The sequence below is a fragment of the Pipra filicauda genome, unplaced genomic scaffold (genome assembly GCF_003945595.2).
Source record: "Pipra filicauda isolate LSUMZ 115617 unplaced genomic scaffold, ASM394559v2 scaffold147_size4022426_pilon, whole genome shotgun sequence".
Lineage (NCBI taxonomy): Eukaryota > Metazoa > Chordata > Aves > Passeriformes > Pipridae > Pipra > Pipra filicauda.
Window position 1 is genome coordinate 3,150,001 of NW_024103962.1, and position 15,825 is coordinate 3,165,825.

Genomic DNA, 15,825 nt, shown 5'->3' on the forward strand with positions numbered 1-15,825 from the left:
GTTTGCAATTGGTTAGTCCAAGGCATAAAATACTAATATTACAAGATCACCAACAGCTTTTCCCTCTTTAAGAGGAATTAAAGTTCTTGCTATTATCTGACACTCTCCTAATTCTCGGAGGACTTGAGGGGGAAAGAAAGGTGACAGAATCAGGCTTGTTTTCCTCAAGTAGTTTCCTCATTCAGCCCTATTTATCCTCAGGTTGGTTTAGATTAAATACAGGGTCATTTTTAATTGCATCTGGGTGTCTGAAATTAGGTTCTAGAACAGGAAGGATCAGGTATTAACTCTTTTCCAGAGGAGAGAGTTGGAGGAAATTCTTATCTTCCTACCTGTGTCAGATGACTGCATTAGCACAAAATTAATCCAAACCTGTAGTCCCCGAGATGTTGTGATGCATTTGAATGCAAGTTTGACATAAAGAGAATCTTTAATTAACTATGTGTCCTTAGGGAGTTTCACAACACAAAGTTGCAGGTTTATACTTGGAACTCTGTTGCTCATGAATGTAGAAATCAATGTGCGGTATTTTCAGTTTGGGTTTTTATTTTTAATTTCTTGGAGTTTTTTTTAATACTTTTTTAAACTTTTGTTGTTGACATATCATCCAAGGTTCTTGCTTTTCAGCAATGTAGTTCATCTGGTATTTTTGTAAAGAGAAAGTGAATAATCTGGTTACTCTGCATATTCGGAGATACTGTACCAGAAAGCTTCCTTGCAGCCTCCTCATTCTCTTGACAAAGTGGAGAATTCTAACGGCTGAATATAGCAGAAAATAGTTGACTTTTGCATATGTGCACTAGAACGTTGTTCATCTAATCTTTTTAGTTTAAAATATACTCTGTATGAATCAATAGAAGAAAACTTACACCATATATTCATTTGTCTTCTACTAGAAGGTTCTTCTTATAATCTTGATTGGGCACAGTGCTTCAGTACTCTTTCCAATCAGAATTCAGAAAGGGAGTGTTAAGAATCAACCTACTGTATAAAAGCAATGGCTGCTATAGGAAGACACAGCACCTGCAGATGCCAGAAGTGGGAAGAGGAATGCTGAAGCCCCTTAAAGTTCCTAGCCTGCCTTGTGTTGAAGCCCCTTAAAGTTCCTAGCCTGCCTTGTGTTGAAGGCTTGAGAATGGGGAATAAAAACTCTGTGGGATGTTATTTCAAAGATGGAGGAGGTGGTAAGCACTTTGCATTTAGATCTGAAAATTTAATAAAACCACAACAATTTCTGAGAATTAAACATGATTTCAGAAATGATTAAAACATTTCTGAGAGACTTGTTAGGACAATTTTCATACTGAATTTCTTTTAGACATTTTTTGCATAATTACCTCAAACTATAAAATAGTATACATTTGCATTTGCAGTTGCTGCAAATGACTTTGCAATAACTGACAAAAGAGACAAGTTTCATGCACTTTAATATTTACAAGAAAAATTATTTTACAAAGATGGCAGTATAGTAATCCCATATATTTAATCAAAGCATATGACGTGTTTTCAAGACAGGCTATTTCTTCAAAAACTTGATTTTTTTTTTATTGTTGGTTAGTTATTAAGTCTTTTCTCCCATGTAGCTGAATATTCAAGAAGCTGTTACTAAAGAAATCTGAAAAATTTTTCCATAGTAGGTAGGTATCAGGTCTGCATGTTTTCTGCATTTAATCACTTACAAAAAATATTTATAATATCATGTGTTCCTGAGCCAGGGACAGATCATTATTTAATAAGAGCAGGAAAAGTAATTGCAGCCTTATTCCAGTATTTTAGGATTGTGCAGTTACCCTATACATTCTGCAATGTGAATTCCTTAGTAGTAATCCTTGATTATTTTTTTTAATATGATGGCACACTAAATTTGGCATTACTATCAAGAAAAATCATCCTTTCTTCAAGAAGCTGGCCTGAGGAGTGTAGAGATACTTGACTTAAAAAGAAGGGTAAAATTTTCAAAAAAATTGTGAATCTGAGAAATTGTGGCAATATTAATGATATTGGTAATTTACCAATTAAATCTTAATATATAAAGAAATATTTAATCCATTACATTTGTACTGCTGTGATGTTACATGGTGTCTAAGGCTCCTTAATGCCTTAATGTGACTAATATTAAGGACCCTGAAGCTGCTGAGGCATTGTTTTCCAGAGCCTCACAGGAAGTATTTTCTGTTATAGGTCTCATGCTCTTATTCTTGGATAATTTTTCTCATGACCTTACCCCTGCAAACGCAGTAGTGTGATTGCAGAAGAACTTCACGGGAACAGCTATGATGCTGTGAGAATTGCCTTTCCCTAGCAGATCCTTACCTCCCAAAACCTAGTGGACAACAAAGTCTAGAATAATAATTTAAATGCTTGATAAGTGTTATCCATTAATATATGTACACAGATGTTTAGTGACTAACCAGTGTAAAACATTTACACCATGTTAACATACTCCACGCAGCCCAAATAGCATCATAAATGGGAACAACCAACAGTGAGTTCAAGCAGTTCCCAGTGGAAAGCATACAGTGGCAGAGGGACAGCATAGCAAAAGTCATCCCCACCATGAGCAGCAGCATTGGCATATTCATCATCGCCACCTGCTGCACCAGAGAAATAACCTCCCCATTCTGAACGTGGGATGCTTTTGTGGGAACCCTTAGCTGCTTTTTCAAGCTAGCCATTAGGGAGATGTTTTGTATTTCATCCACTTCCTCCCTCATGTTGGCTATCTCAGTTTTAGCTACAGGCCTCAGTAATAAAACTCGCTAGTCCTGAAGATAATTGAGAGGAGAAAGAAAAGGGGATGCATGATCCATTTTCAAATAACCATATTTAATAAAAACAGAGTAGGACTTAGGGGTGTTTTGTCACAGAGTAGTGTGGTATTTCAATTTTGATTTGCATGGCTAGAAAACTCATAGCCTCACTTGCACTTTAGGTTGATTATTGGGTAAACGTTAGTCATGCTTCATTAGATTTTGAATAGCCTCACAATACACCATGTTCTAGCATAATTCCCTTCAGCACCAGATACACTTTGTTTTTCTTTGCCTTGGTACAGGTGTCTCAGGGGAAAGCAAAGTGAAAGCAGTCACTCTCTAATTTCTACATCTGACCATTTCTTTGGTGAAGACTCAAGCATCAAACCACAGATGGTGTTTTAATTGATCTTCTGCATAATTCTATTAATATAGTTTTATTTTTGTCATGTGTACACTGGTTTGTTTCTATCTTGTACTGTGTAATTTATTTGGTTTTGTATGATAAAGCAGACACATAGGGCTGAATCCCATTTCTGTGAGAAAGGTATCATCAGTTCTTAAAGGATTGAAATTCCTACTGACTGCCAATAGCAGTATAGCCTCCGAGACTGTCCCTACTCCCTTGTAATAGTCTAGGGAATAATAGCAACCTTCTGGAGATGGGTCTGGTAAACAGTATTGAGTAAAAGGGAATTTGCCAATCAGTTCTCCTATGAAGACAGTCTTTTAGTTAATGAATGTCTTCCAGAGTTTTTAATCCACATGAAGGCTAAGGAGGCTACACTGAGGCTACTCTAAGGCTAGTACTTACCATCTATGGTAAGTGCTAAATGCAAAACCAACAATTTATCGCATTAGATGCAAAATGACTGGTGTCGATGACATGGCCGAAACAAGATATATGTATAATCTGACTAGAGCTTCCACAGGTAAAGAAGTTGTGTTTGAATACTTGTATGTGTTGGTTTGAAACAAATACACTTCATTTTAGAGACTAATGTAAAACTCGTCTGGTTTCTCAGGTAGGGAAAGCATGATGAAAACTGGGATTGGACAAGCTTTTGATGTAGTTTTTCTTTGCACTTTACAAAGGGGACTGCGTAATGTACCAGAGATATCAAGATACTGTGATAGGCCATCCTTTTGTAGGGATGATTGTGTGCAATTGATGTGGCTGTTTATGTTAATCTACAAGATTTTACCCTGAATGGTCTAGAGGGAAGTGCTTTATAAGTGAGCACAACAAACACTCGCCTGAGTGATTCTGTGGTTCTTTCAATCTGCAAGTGCATCATTTATGACACCCCGTGAAAGCTGACTGTAAAAGCCAAAAGAATGTCTTATGTCAAACAAAAATCCTAGATCAAGTTTAGAGCTTCATTCCTTCCAAAGTATTACAACTAAGTGTAATGGCATTTGACAGTATTGACTTTTTTTATATGACTTCTTTTGGCTAACTCAGCATTCTGAAAAAATAAATAGTGTTCTCCTTTTGTGATTGAAAGGGTTAAATAGTACCAATTCATTACCACTCACAAAAGGATTTATTTTGTTCTCATAAATCAGTTTTATTCCACATTTTTATTATTCCCTTGGGTCAGCTGCTCCAATTGAAATCAATACAAGTGCAAGTGACACAATCAATCTAGATATTTGATTATGGATTTGAGACTCCAGGTTCTGCTCTGTGTGTTTAGCTAGTCTCCTTCTGATAGTGTCCCTGGAGAATGGAAAATTCCTATTGGCATCCATGAATTATGGGCATAGATTCAGAAACCAGATACTGTGATAATCTCCATTTATGTACTGCTGCAGTTAGAGAAAGAATGTTCTATCCATGGAGAAACAAGCTTAAAGATTTTAAAGCTAACTGTTTCTCAATTTTTTTTGGTGTATAAAATCCCTCATTAAATATACTTTATAAAGTCTCATCATTTGTCTATAAAACCCCTCAAACAAAATGGATGAAATCAGTAGCTATATGCTCTATTATCAGCTTAACATTGCAAGTGTAGCAAAATCTTTTGCCATTTTATACCTTCTGGTCATTTATAGACAATGTGAAGTTTTGTCACTTGGGGTACTAAAGTGTGCTGGGACACCTTCTCCTGTTAATATTGGAATAAGAGCACTTGGACACTGGAAGCTTTTGTGAAATCCAGATAAGTTGGTTCTACTCAGAGAATGCTTTCCAGAGTTGGATTTAGATCGTGGACTAAGTTCTTACCATGTGTCCCTAAGACACTTGATACAGTGTGTGGTGTGGGGGGTGCAGGATTGACGCCCCTTGGTGCCGTTGCAGAAAAATTGAGTTACAATAGAGATGACTATTTTTACAGCAGAGATTTAACACTATACTGAATATACTGTTTTAACTGGAACTCAAAATCTGTACTCAACTGCAAGACTCATTAGATGTTTCCATGTTTATGAAAAAGTGATGAGAAAACCTAAAACAATTCAGATAAAACAGGTTTCTTCTTGGCATTTTCATCAACAATTACAGAGTTTTTTTAGTTGAAAGCCTTATGACACTGAACTGAAAGCTCCAAAGGGTAGATGAGACCACACACCAAACATTCTTCTCTGCCTGCCATCATGACAAAGCCTAATCTCAGATGCAGTCATTAACCATCCTTGGGGGCTCTGCTAACTTTCTTGTATGAGCTTTCATATCAAACTGTGGGCTTTATTCATATTTCAGTCCATAGAATTAATGAGCATATAAATGCACATTACTTAGTGTTTGTAACACTAATAATCACTTATTTCTACTGACAGGAACATGCTTTCATCATAATGATTACTCCTGCTTTGCCTTAGGGTTCTTGAAGTGTTCGGCAAATTTTCACAGAATCATGGAACAGCTGAGGTCAGAAAGCACCTCTAGTTCAGCCTCTCTTCTCTAAGCAGGGTTAGCTGGAGCACGTTGCCCAGGACAGTGTCCAGTTGTGTTTTGAGTATCACCAAGGATGGAGACTCCACAACCTCTCTGGGCACCTTGTTCCAGTGTTTGACTAACCTCAAAGTAAAGTCTTTTTCTTAGGTTTAAACAGAATTTCTTGTATTTTCTGTATGTATCCATTGTCTTTTGCTCTGCTGCTATATACTGCTGAGAATTATTTGGCTTCTTTGTGCCCTCACAGCAGATATTTATACACATTGATAAGATATTCTACCCTCCAGGCCATCTCTTCTTGAGGCTAAACCATCTCAGTTCCCTTAAACTTTCTTTATGTGGCAGATGCTTTAAGCCCTTAATCATCTTTTCATGAACTCCACTCCAGTAAGTCCATATCTGTCTTGTAATGGGGATCCCAGAACAGGATGAGCACTCCAGATGTCTCTCACCAGGATGAATAGAGAGGAGGGATCCCATTATTTGACCTGCTGCCAATGCTTCTAATACAGCCCACAAGGCTGTTGACCTCCTTTGTCGCAAGGACTCATTGCTGGCTCACGTTCAACTTGTCCACCAGGACCTTCTTGTCTTTTGTAAGGCAGAAAAGCAGCTTTCCAGTGTCAGAGTGACAGACAGCATACACATTCTGTACGGCTTAAGACAGTCTAAGGTAGCTGTACCAAATTTCAGCCTTTGAGAAGTCACAGAAGATGCTTTTGCCTGTCTGAGGGAAACCGAGCTGTCAAAGCAATGACTTGGGTACTACAGTCAGATACTACATCTGAGTCATCGAGTTTTCAGATTTCTTCTGTATGTGCCAACAGGGACTTTTGTCCTGTTCTTTAAGTAATTTCTATTTTGCAGTTTTAAAACTATAGGCTTCTTTAATTGCCAGTGAGAAAGGAAAAAGAGAAGTTTTTTTCAATGCAGATAATGTCAATTCTTTGTTATTTACAGGAAAATTAATATTTTGGATTCATAGTTTTTTTCCAGTTTGTCTCAGTGCTTTTAAATTACCCATTTTGCCTCATCCAACAACTCCTCCTAACCCATGAGAATTAAGATTTCATGTGTTAAGAGAGTCTTTAAGTTTTGGACTCAGTTTGATGGACTGTGACCATAATATATCCATAGGAACAATACATCTGTCAGCTCAAGAGCAGAGGAACAAATGGGGCTTCAAGAGATTGAGACACAAAATCAGGAGTGTACCCATCTGAAAAAAGAAGGAAAAAACAAAACCAACCAACCAAAAAAAAAAAATCCCCACCAGAAAACCCTCCAAAACAAAACCCCAAAACATTAAAAAACCCCCTCATCGCAAATCACAAAAAAACTGCCAAGAGTTTGCTGAAAAGAGGGGTATGACATCTGACATCGAAGCACAGAAAGTCCTTTATCTCGATAACAATTGAGATTAAAATTTGAGAACAGTTCATTATGACAGTCCTTAGGAAAAGAGAATCGCCAGTAATGTCAAGGAAATATTTTTAGGTGGTTTTCTATTGGGATAATCAAACTAATGTGAAGTGATTCTGAATACTGCACTAGAAACTGTGGAAAAGGAAGGAGGGAGAAGAAAAATCTTAGCTGGGAGGAAAGTTGTAGCTTGTGTGGAAGTAAACGAGGCTGAAGAATAGGCAAAACTAATGGACAAAAGAATGGGCTTAGAGACCAGGAAGTGTGCATATTCATAGAACTTACCTCCAAAAGATGTGGTACCAAAGAGACAGAAAATACCACAGAGTCAGAAACTGCTGAACAATGAGGGTAAGTTATGGGGAAAAGGGATGAAAAAGTGAGTTCTTGTTTCATTTTTATTCTGCTATTCTGACATTAACTTTTTCTGTGGTCTAAGATGGAAACAGTATGGACTGGTAATAATATTTCAGCACATGACACAAAGCCCTAGTCACTCGAAAAATACTTTTCATCATGTAGTATTACACAATATGTAGTGTATTTTTGTGGTTGAATTTTCATGTTGTCTTGAAATAATGATATTGGAAGAAAAGAATAGCTCATTAAACATTTGTGATAATAACACTGAAGTGTTAAAGGCTTAAGTACCTTTTAGGTGGAAATTTCTTTGTACTTCACAGGCTGTGGTCCTGTGATACCACTTAAGTTCAGGCAAATCTGGGGATAAGATGGCCAATTTCTAGGACGCTGCAAATAGGATAGAAACCTCTTTTATAAAGGTGTCTTGGTTCTTAAAGTCTCATAAGAATCAAACAGAAAAATAGAAGGAAGCTGTTTTTTGAGCAATATTTTCTGTATAATGATGGGTATGTTAGATGAATGGATTTAGTTTGTATTATTTCTTTTATTTCCATTGTCATGAGAATTGTTTCATGTTGTATCATTTCCTGCACTCCTTACAACCTTTGTTACATGAATAAGATATCAGAATGCTAATGACTAATATACAGTATTCTGTGTCTGCTGATACTATACTGTACTACTGTGACCTTTTTAATATTATGTATTCTGATTGGCTGTCCATTTCACCTCTTCCCCACAAGTTAATAAGGCTGTAAAAAGGAGAGAACTTGAAATCGCCAGCCAGTCAAATTACAGAATATTGAAAAGGTCAGAGCAGTACAGCACACAGAAAAAAATTATGGAATATATGAGGCATTAAAATTCTTGTGACAATGATTATAACAAGAATGGAAAAGGATACCCATTTATGTTATTTCAATCTAGTGAACCCCATAGGATGACAGACCCAGGACAGCAGTAATTTACGCACCACTGACCCACAGGAGCTTAATTCACCTATTTACAGGGGAGCTTAGTAACAGGAATGCACATCTGCTTGGGAGCCCCCTGCAAAGTGTCTACCCAAAAACATAGTGAACCTTCAAACACAACTACCCACCAGCTAGAATGCTGTTTGAAGCTTAGGACTTTTAAACAGTGACTTTGAATGGAATATGTATTTATGTGTCTTTTTAATATAAGCATTTTTTATTTCTTGACTTTGTTTCAAGTATACATAATTTTTAAGTATGTATGTGGATATTCTTTAGCCCTAATTTCTTCATTTGGATCTTTTCTTGAAAAACTGAGATACTTTGATCTGGTATAAACTACGAATAAACTGGGAACAGTTTTTCTGAGGTTTTTCTCAAATAGCAGGCTTAGGGAAAAAAGGCCCTCAGATACTTTGGGGGAGATATGGAGAGCTGAGCAGGAAGGGTAGTATTTTCCATCACTATGCAAAAATATGGAAAGATTGAGGAGCTTGGGGAAGCCCTTCACGTCTGCAAAGGGTTTAATCTTTTTTAATCGCTTATAGGAGATGGTGGCTCTGAGCCTCCTCCCATTCAAATTCAGCTTTTGGTACAGTTGTTTGCAATGTCTTAAGTGTTGAAGGAAATGGTGAACCAGATCTAGGAGTTTGTTTTCTGCCTCTTTAGATTGTTCATGTGTTATGAAGAGACCTTGCTTGTTGGAGTGCTGGTGTATGTTCATGGCAGGAATTACAAGGCAGAGTGCAGGAACAAGGAGGTATTCTGGTAGAAACCACTTGTGTGAAGTAAAACAATGTCTTTTACAACTTTACTGGTATCTGAGTCACCTGCTGTTTAGATCTGCAGCAGACTTGCTGGTAGGTTACAGTAGGACCTGTGAGCAGGATGGAGAGGAAAACACACATGAAAAATGGAAAAAGAGAGGCCTCATCCACTTATACTCACAAATTGGGTCCACACTGAGGCAGGCTGGGCAGGAATGGCATGGAATGATATGACAGGGTTATCACTGTATCACTTTCTGTGAACCTGTGTGTCTGCATTTTCCAGCCCACTGAAAGCTAAGTTTAAGCAGTGAGAAGTGGCAAAGCTGCATATTGCAAGTCAGCCCCAGCAAGACCTGCATTTTAAAAATGTTCTTCTAACATTTTACTTGCCAGCAGCAGTAAGTTGGTTGGCTGGGAAGGGGGATAAAAACACCTTTTGTCTGTATAAAATTCAGGTTAGGAAACTTGCAAGTACTCCTTGGCTTTTTATTAGAAGCAATGAAAAATTTTGAGCTGCTGTGTTGTCTATCTCATTGTAAATTTGCAAGTTCATTTTTGAGCTGAATAAAATGGTTATGTAATTACATACTTCTCCTAATTATTGAGTAATTATATACTTCTTATAATTGCCGAGTAATCACTCTGCTATAACTAGAATTTAATGTTACAACTAATTGTATAATTACTGTATATTAATGTTGTTATCCAGGCAACTTGGAATAGAGTGTTATCCTTTTAATTCATATTCTGTTACTCAAAACTCTATTTTTAAAATATAGTGTAGTTAGCCATTGGAAGAAAGATTAATAATGGAATAAAAATATCAGCAGAGGAAACACATGTTTTCCTTCCAGGTTTAGGTGGATGAAAATAAAAATATTAACGTTAGAACTGTACTGTGGATAGAAAAAGTTTAATTTTCTCATGGATTTGGCATAAAAATTGCTACTAGGCAACCCACTTTTATGCTTAAAGTTTGAATCTATCCTATGTGCCAGTCTGTCAACACTAATTTTTAAACTCTCCTACACATTGGAGGAGAAATGTTTAAAAAATGCATTTTTTTTCCCACGGCCAACTGAATCCTTAAGTGTTTCATGTCACTAGAACCCTAAGAATGTATATGTCATATATACAGTTGGTCATTTCTAATGACTTTATTGTTAATAAAATAATAGGTGCATATCACAGTCACATGTTGTTGTGTGATCGTCACAAATATTCAGTTGCAGATACTGGAAAAACTGTGATAGATGATAGGAAAAATGTGCCTTGTTGGATTGTATCTACTCCCAAATCACACGCAGGGACAGTTTCACAAAGGTGCAGAAGGAGGGTTTGATATGCAATTTAAGAGCTGAATTCAAGTAATGTAGATGCATTTTTCTAGTGCTGGTTGAGTAGCCTGGTACATAAGAGTAATGTCAGACAAAATAACTTCGCTTCTGCAGGATTCTGTATGTAGAATGTGTAAAACATGGTTCTTCTTGCATGATAAGAAGTTTTGCCTTCATTGCTGTATATAAAACGGGGTCTTGGGCTTATGTAAACTTCAGTGAAATCCAAAATAAATCCATCAGGCTTCATGAAACCATTCTACCTTCACACTACTGTAGTCTGTCCAGGTGGTCTGGTGCGATGGCATGGTGTAATCCAGGTGGAATTTGAGCAATAAGGAACTAGGCTACAGGGCAGGGTTATAAAGAGTTTTACAAAACTGCCCCCCCTCCACAAAACCTCAGAAAATAAGTTTGTCATATGTTACCAGCAGAATACCTGAAAACACCCTTTGTGCCACTCTATGAACACCAGAATAATGGAATTGCTTGGACTTGTACCATAAGTGAATCAGAGATTGTTTATGGGAATCCAAAATTAGAGGAAAATCCAGATCACTCATCCGTGGTAAACTGTCATGTAAGCATGACTGAGATGTACTGCATACACACGTGTTAGAGCACATCATAGAAATATGGGATATTTGAAAAGCAGTTTCAGATTTGAAAACATTTCAGTTTTAACTGTTCATTTAAAAGTTGAATAAAAATGTGTAAATCCAAAGAGTTTCCCTTAAAAAATTAATTAAAATATTGATTTTCCAGGGTTTTTCTAATTCCATCTTATCTAGGTTTTGTAGAGGACTCAGATGTGAATATTCAATCAGCTACCTGTGACAATGCCTTACTTAACATACAATATTTTTAACAGTTATATACTGTTTAATCTCATTCTCATACCTGTGATCTTAGACTTGTGTGATTCTGCTGTTGTTCGTAATAGAGAATTTCCATTGACTTCACTGTGAGAGCTCTCCATGGAATGATGAATAGTAGTAATAATATTAATCATTTATATAGTGCTTTATATGTTCGAAATATAGGATAATCTTTAAATGAGCTCAGCTTTGCTCTCAGATATATGAGTGAATTCTTCATTAATTTGAAAAAACTGTTACTTTATATACAATTTTTTTTTTATTTTCTAGTCTTACTAGGTATTTTGGAAAGGGCTTCTTTATTTTTGTAGGGCAGAATATTGGCTTATCTTAAGTTTGACATCTTAAAAGGTTTGCAAAGGACATGTAGGTTGCTGTGGTGTCCTCTGATGATTTCAACTGATAAACTGAATACTTCAAATCCTTTATCTTTGAGCGGACTGCGGGCCATGCTGGAAAGCATGTGCTACTGCCGATGACTATTTCTTATGTATATAATGGAGTTAGCTTACAAACTACTAAGGTAAGCATTTTTCTAGTGAATTCAAAAATTTTTACCAGTGTATCATAGGCATAAGAATTAACACTAATATTTGGGATTTGCAGTTATCATCCAACTTTTCTAGAACATAAGTAGTTTCTGAAAGCTGGCTTCTGTTTGCAGTATGTAGCAGTCAGCTTTGCAACTGCATGGTTGCTTCATGTGTTGGTTTGTTTATTTTCCAGGATTTACAAGTACCATAAACTGTTGCCAAAAGCAGGAGAAATAATGAATAATATTTTTTCTCCCTAATAGCCAAAATTTTGTGTGTGTATGTGTGTGTGTGTGTTATTGGTATAAATAGCAACTCTTCTTTTGAGTAGAAATAAGACAGTTCATAAAGACAGTGAATTGTAGCAGATGCAAGGACTAACATTTGTTTTTCCCCCCCTTTCTTGTTTTTTCATAACAGATAATGCTAATTATTCTATGGTAAATGATACTCGGATGTTCTGCAGCAGCAAGAAATTCAATGTATGGGTACCCATTAAAGGCCTGATTCCATTTTCTAACTACACAGTACAAGTGAATGCATCCAACAGCCAGGGCAGCTTGATAAGTGATGCTATAACAATTGTCATGCCTCCAGGAGGTAAGTATGAAAAAGTGCTTTTTCTGTGCATGTAACAATTACACAAACACTCTGTTGAACAAAATGTTATTTATTGTCTCAACTGAAGACTGGAATTTCAGAAGAATATGTTTGCATTAGTAGTTCTTACTAACAAAATTGTTCTTTTTGGCTTCTAATTTGTCACACTGTTTAAGAACTAGAGAATGAAAACAGTTGTATAGTTAACATATTATGAAGGTGAGAGGTGTGTTATGTACTTCATTTTTTTTCTGTGAATGGTGGTGTATTCTGTCATGGACAGCTAATCTAGTCCAAGAATATCAAGAGACTCACCTGCATTTTGTAACCTGTTTTAGAAAAGAAGTTGAAAGTGCTGACAAGGAGCACTTACTGGATAGACTTAGAGAATTTGTTTAATAATAGTAATATAAACCATTGGCGATATATTGAGCCCGAATCCACAAAATAATTTAGTTGTGAGAAAGTCAATTACAATGTGCTGATTTACAGTGAATGAGGCTCTAAACCACTCTGGATGTTATCTTCATAACAATTTGAAATAAGAGAATTGAGCAAATACGCCCTAAACACTGTGAGTGTTTTGTTCTGTGGTTTTGTTTTGGTTGGTGGTTGGTTTTTTTTTTGTCAAGAAAGCTTACATTTATACCTGGTGTACGTGTGTCCCTTTTGCATATCCTTTTCATGACCATCCTCAAGAATTAGCTTTTGTTGAATAAATGCCAATGGAAACAATTAATTTAAGACAGTTTTGAATTCTAATGTGAGAATTAGAATCAGCCAGTCTTGATCTTGAGACATGTATAGGTGTTGCTGTTGAGTAAGAATAGTGTAGAGTGACATACACACCATTTTAAAGTAAAAGAAAAACAGAAACAAAGAAAAGAGAAATCCCATAAACCTTACAGCTCAAAAATACAGTTAAACTTGAAACGATTTGCTTGCAAACAGATGGATTAGGTTTGGGTCCAAACCAGCAGAAAGACTTCAGGAAAGTGAGTAAATACAATACAGAGTTTGTATGACAGGTTACCTAGAAATAAGGAAAAGGTCAATTTCCAGAGCATTTTATACTTTTCCAATTTTATTGTCAAGTTGCACCTAATATTAACAAACATTCTTTGTTATAGAATAATAAAACTGCATCTGAGTTTCACTGCTCATTTAAGACTGAGGAGTAAGACAATGTTATTTCTAATTCCGGTGCCACATTTTAATTTTGCGTAGCAAAATTTGGTAGTGAAAATTTTACCAAATGACAAAGTAAAGGATCTTTAAAGATAAGCAAGGATGTGCACAGGTTTATGACAGCCATTAAGATAGACTTTCTTTCATCATTAGATTGTTGTTGATTACAATTAGAAAACTTATAGCTTTGAAATTATCTTTTTTATGACCTTGTGGTAGTTTAAAAGCAATACCTCATTGGTTAAATAGGTTTTAGTTCATGCTTCCTTTTAGTTAATGATCTGAAAACATATTATCCTGATTTACACATAAAATCATGCTGAAAAGCATGTGGCATTCACTAGGATATGTGTGTTTAAGTAGAATTAAATTAGCAGTGAGAGTTATTAAAGAAATCTTCCATACTATTGTCCAGTGGACTGTGATCTGTAGTGAAATGAATAATAAATGAAGCAGGGCATATGAGAGAAGTACTCTGTCACACACACTGTATTCTTGCTATATGTGCACACACATACAGACACGCATGTGTATATCTAGGACAAGGTATGTTTGCTTTGCTATGATATTTATTACAATGACTCTTTCTGTGCTATACAATTCCATTGTATGGTAAATTATGAGTATAATGGTAATTTTACAGTGGACTGTATTCACTGCCTTCACAGTTTGTAAATCATTAAATAAAATCTAGGTACCACTAAAATAAGAAGAAATTTTATTTTTTACTTCAACGGCCAAGATTTCACTTAGAAATTTTGTTTGATCGAAAAGTAAGAGAGGTCTCATTAGGTACAAAATCATAGCCTTTTAGTGAGTGTGAACATGCAGCATTCTCTTTTCAAGGATAAGAAAAAAAATGCTGTTTCAGAAATTTGCATTGTGGGGAGTACTTCATGGAGCTTGATGGAAGATTGTATAAAAGGAAGAGTGATAGAAGACAAAGGATTATTCCTTTTTGAAGTTACTGCTGATCACTGTTTTACAATTGTGATACAATTTTTTTTTCCAACATGCATTTCTTTTGTTTCTTTTTTTTTTAAATTTAAGACATATTGCATATATGTCTTAATGTAAAGCATGCCAAATCCTTAGTGTTACCTGACTGAATGTATCTTAATTTCTTATCAATCTTATTTGCCATGCTTTAAGTCAATGCTTGAAAAAAACCTATTAGAAATAAGGAATTTATTTTATCTAAGCTCTTGACTAAAATTGCAATGCAGGTTCAAGAGTTCTTGGAAAGATTAAAAAAATAAAAACTGAATCCAAATGTTAATCCATAAATATGAAACTTTCTTTTGACCCTTACCCTGTAGTGGACTGGAGTTACTAATGGGGTTAGGATTTCAACTCTTAATGGGACTTGGTGCATTAGTGTTTGGTATGCATGGAATTCAGCATTCAGTTTAATAAGTGGTTGACATTGGTGATGTCCCTTAATTTGCTTAAATCTAATTGGCTCTTTTATCAGTCAAACCTGTATGGATTGGCAATTGATCAGAAAGGGTCAGCCATGACTGTGCATGTACTTAAATGCTGGAACTACCAGTTAAAGTCACTGTTGCATAATAAGAAGCTGAAACCATGAGAACAAATGATCTTCAGAGTCGGAAGGCAAAAGAAAGCAGAGAAGTTTTTCAGGATGTTCAAGTTCAGAACAAAGGCATTATGGAGTATATAAATTTTAAATACACTGCTTTTTGCCTCAAGACTTAAAGCTTTTTTTTCCAGATGAACTGAAATCTTGTCTGAAACTGTCTTTGTTACATCAAAGAACTGCATGGAAAGCTAAAAGAGATGGAAGAAGCATAAAAGGGCATAGTTTAAAATGATTAGTGACAAATTTCATACCGCAGAGGTAGAAGTAAATTTTTTTGAGTTTTACGTTTTTTTGAAAAGGAATAAATTTGCTCCATTTATCTTATCCTAAACTGCTTTGGTGGAAGTTGTAAAAAAATAGTATAGTAGTCAGTGCTTCACATTAATTTGAAGTTGCCAAGCAGTAAAAAATCTGGAAAACAAATTTCTTTAGAATTAATTTAATTAGGTAAATGAATTGAAGTGATGCAGAGGATGTAAAATTGCAAAATTCTGGGAGAAAA

The 15,825-nt window shown here is 35.8% G+C and overlaps 1 protein-coding gene across 3 annotated transcripts in view; it reads left to right on the forward strand.

Moving 5' to 3' along the window:
* USH2A (usherin) overlaps positions 1-15,825 on the forward strand; it is a 378,126-nt gene that overhangs the window by 207,650 nt on the left and 154,651 nt on the right. For all 3 annotated transcript variants that reach the window (XR_005562590.1, XM_039378797.1, XM_039378798.1), the window contains exon 38: positions 12,353-12,532. Coding sequence is in view for 2 of the 3 variants with exons in the window: in XM_039378797.1 (XP_039234731.1) it covers positions 12,353-12,532 (180 nt within the window). In the remaining variant the exon portion in view is untranslated. The remainder of the gene's footprint in view (positions 1-12,352; positions 12,533-15,825) is intronic.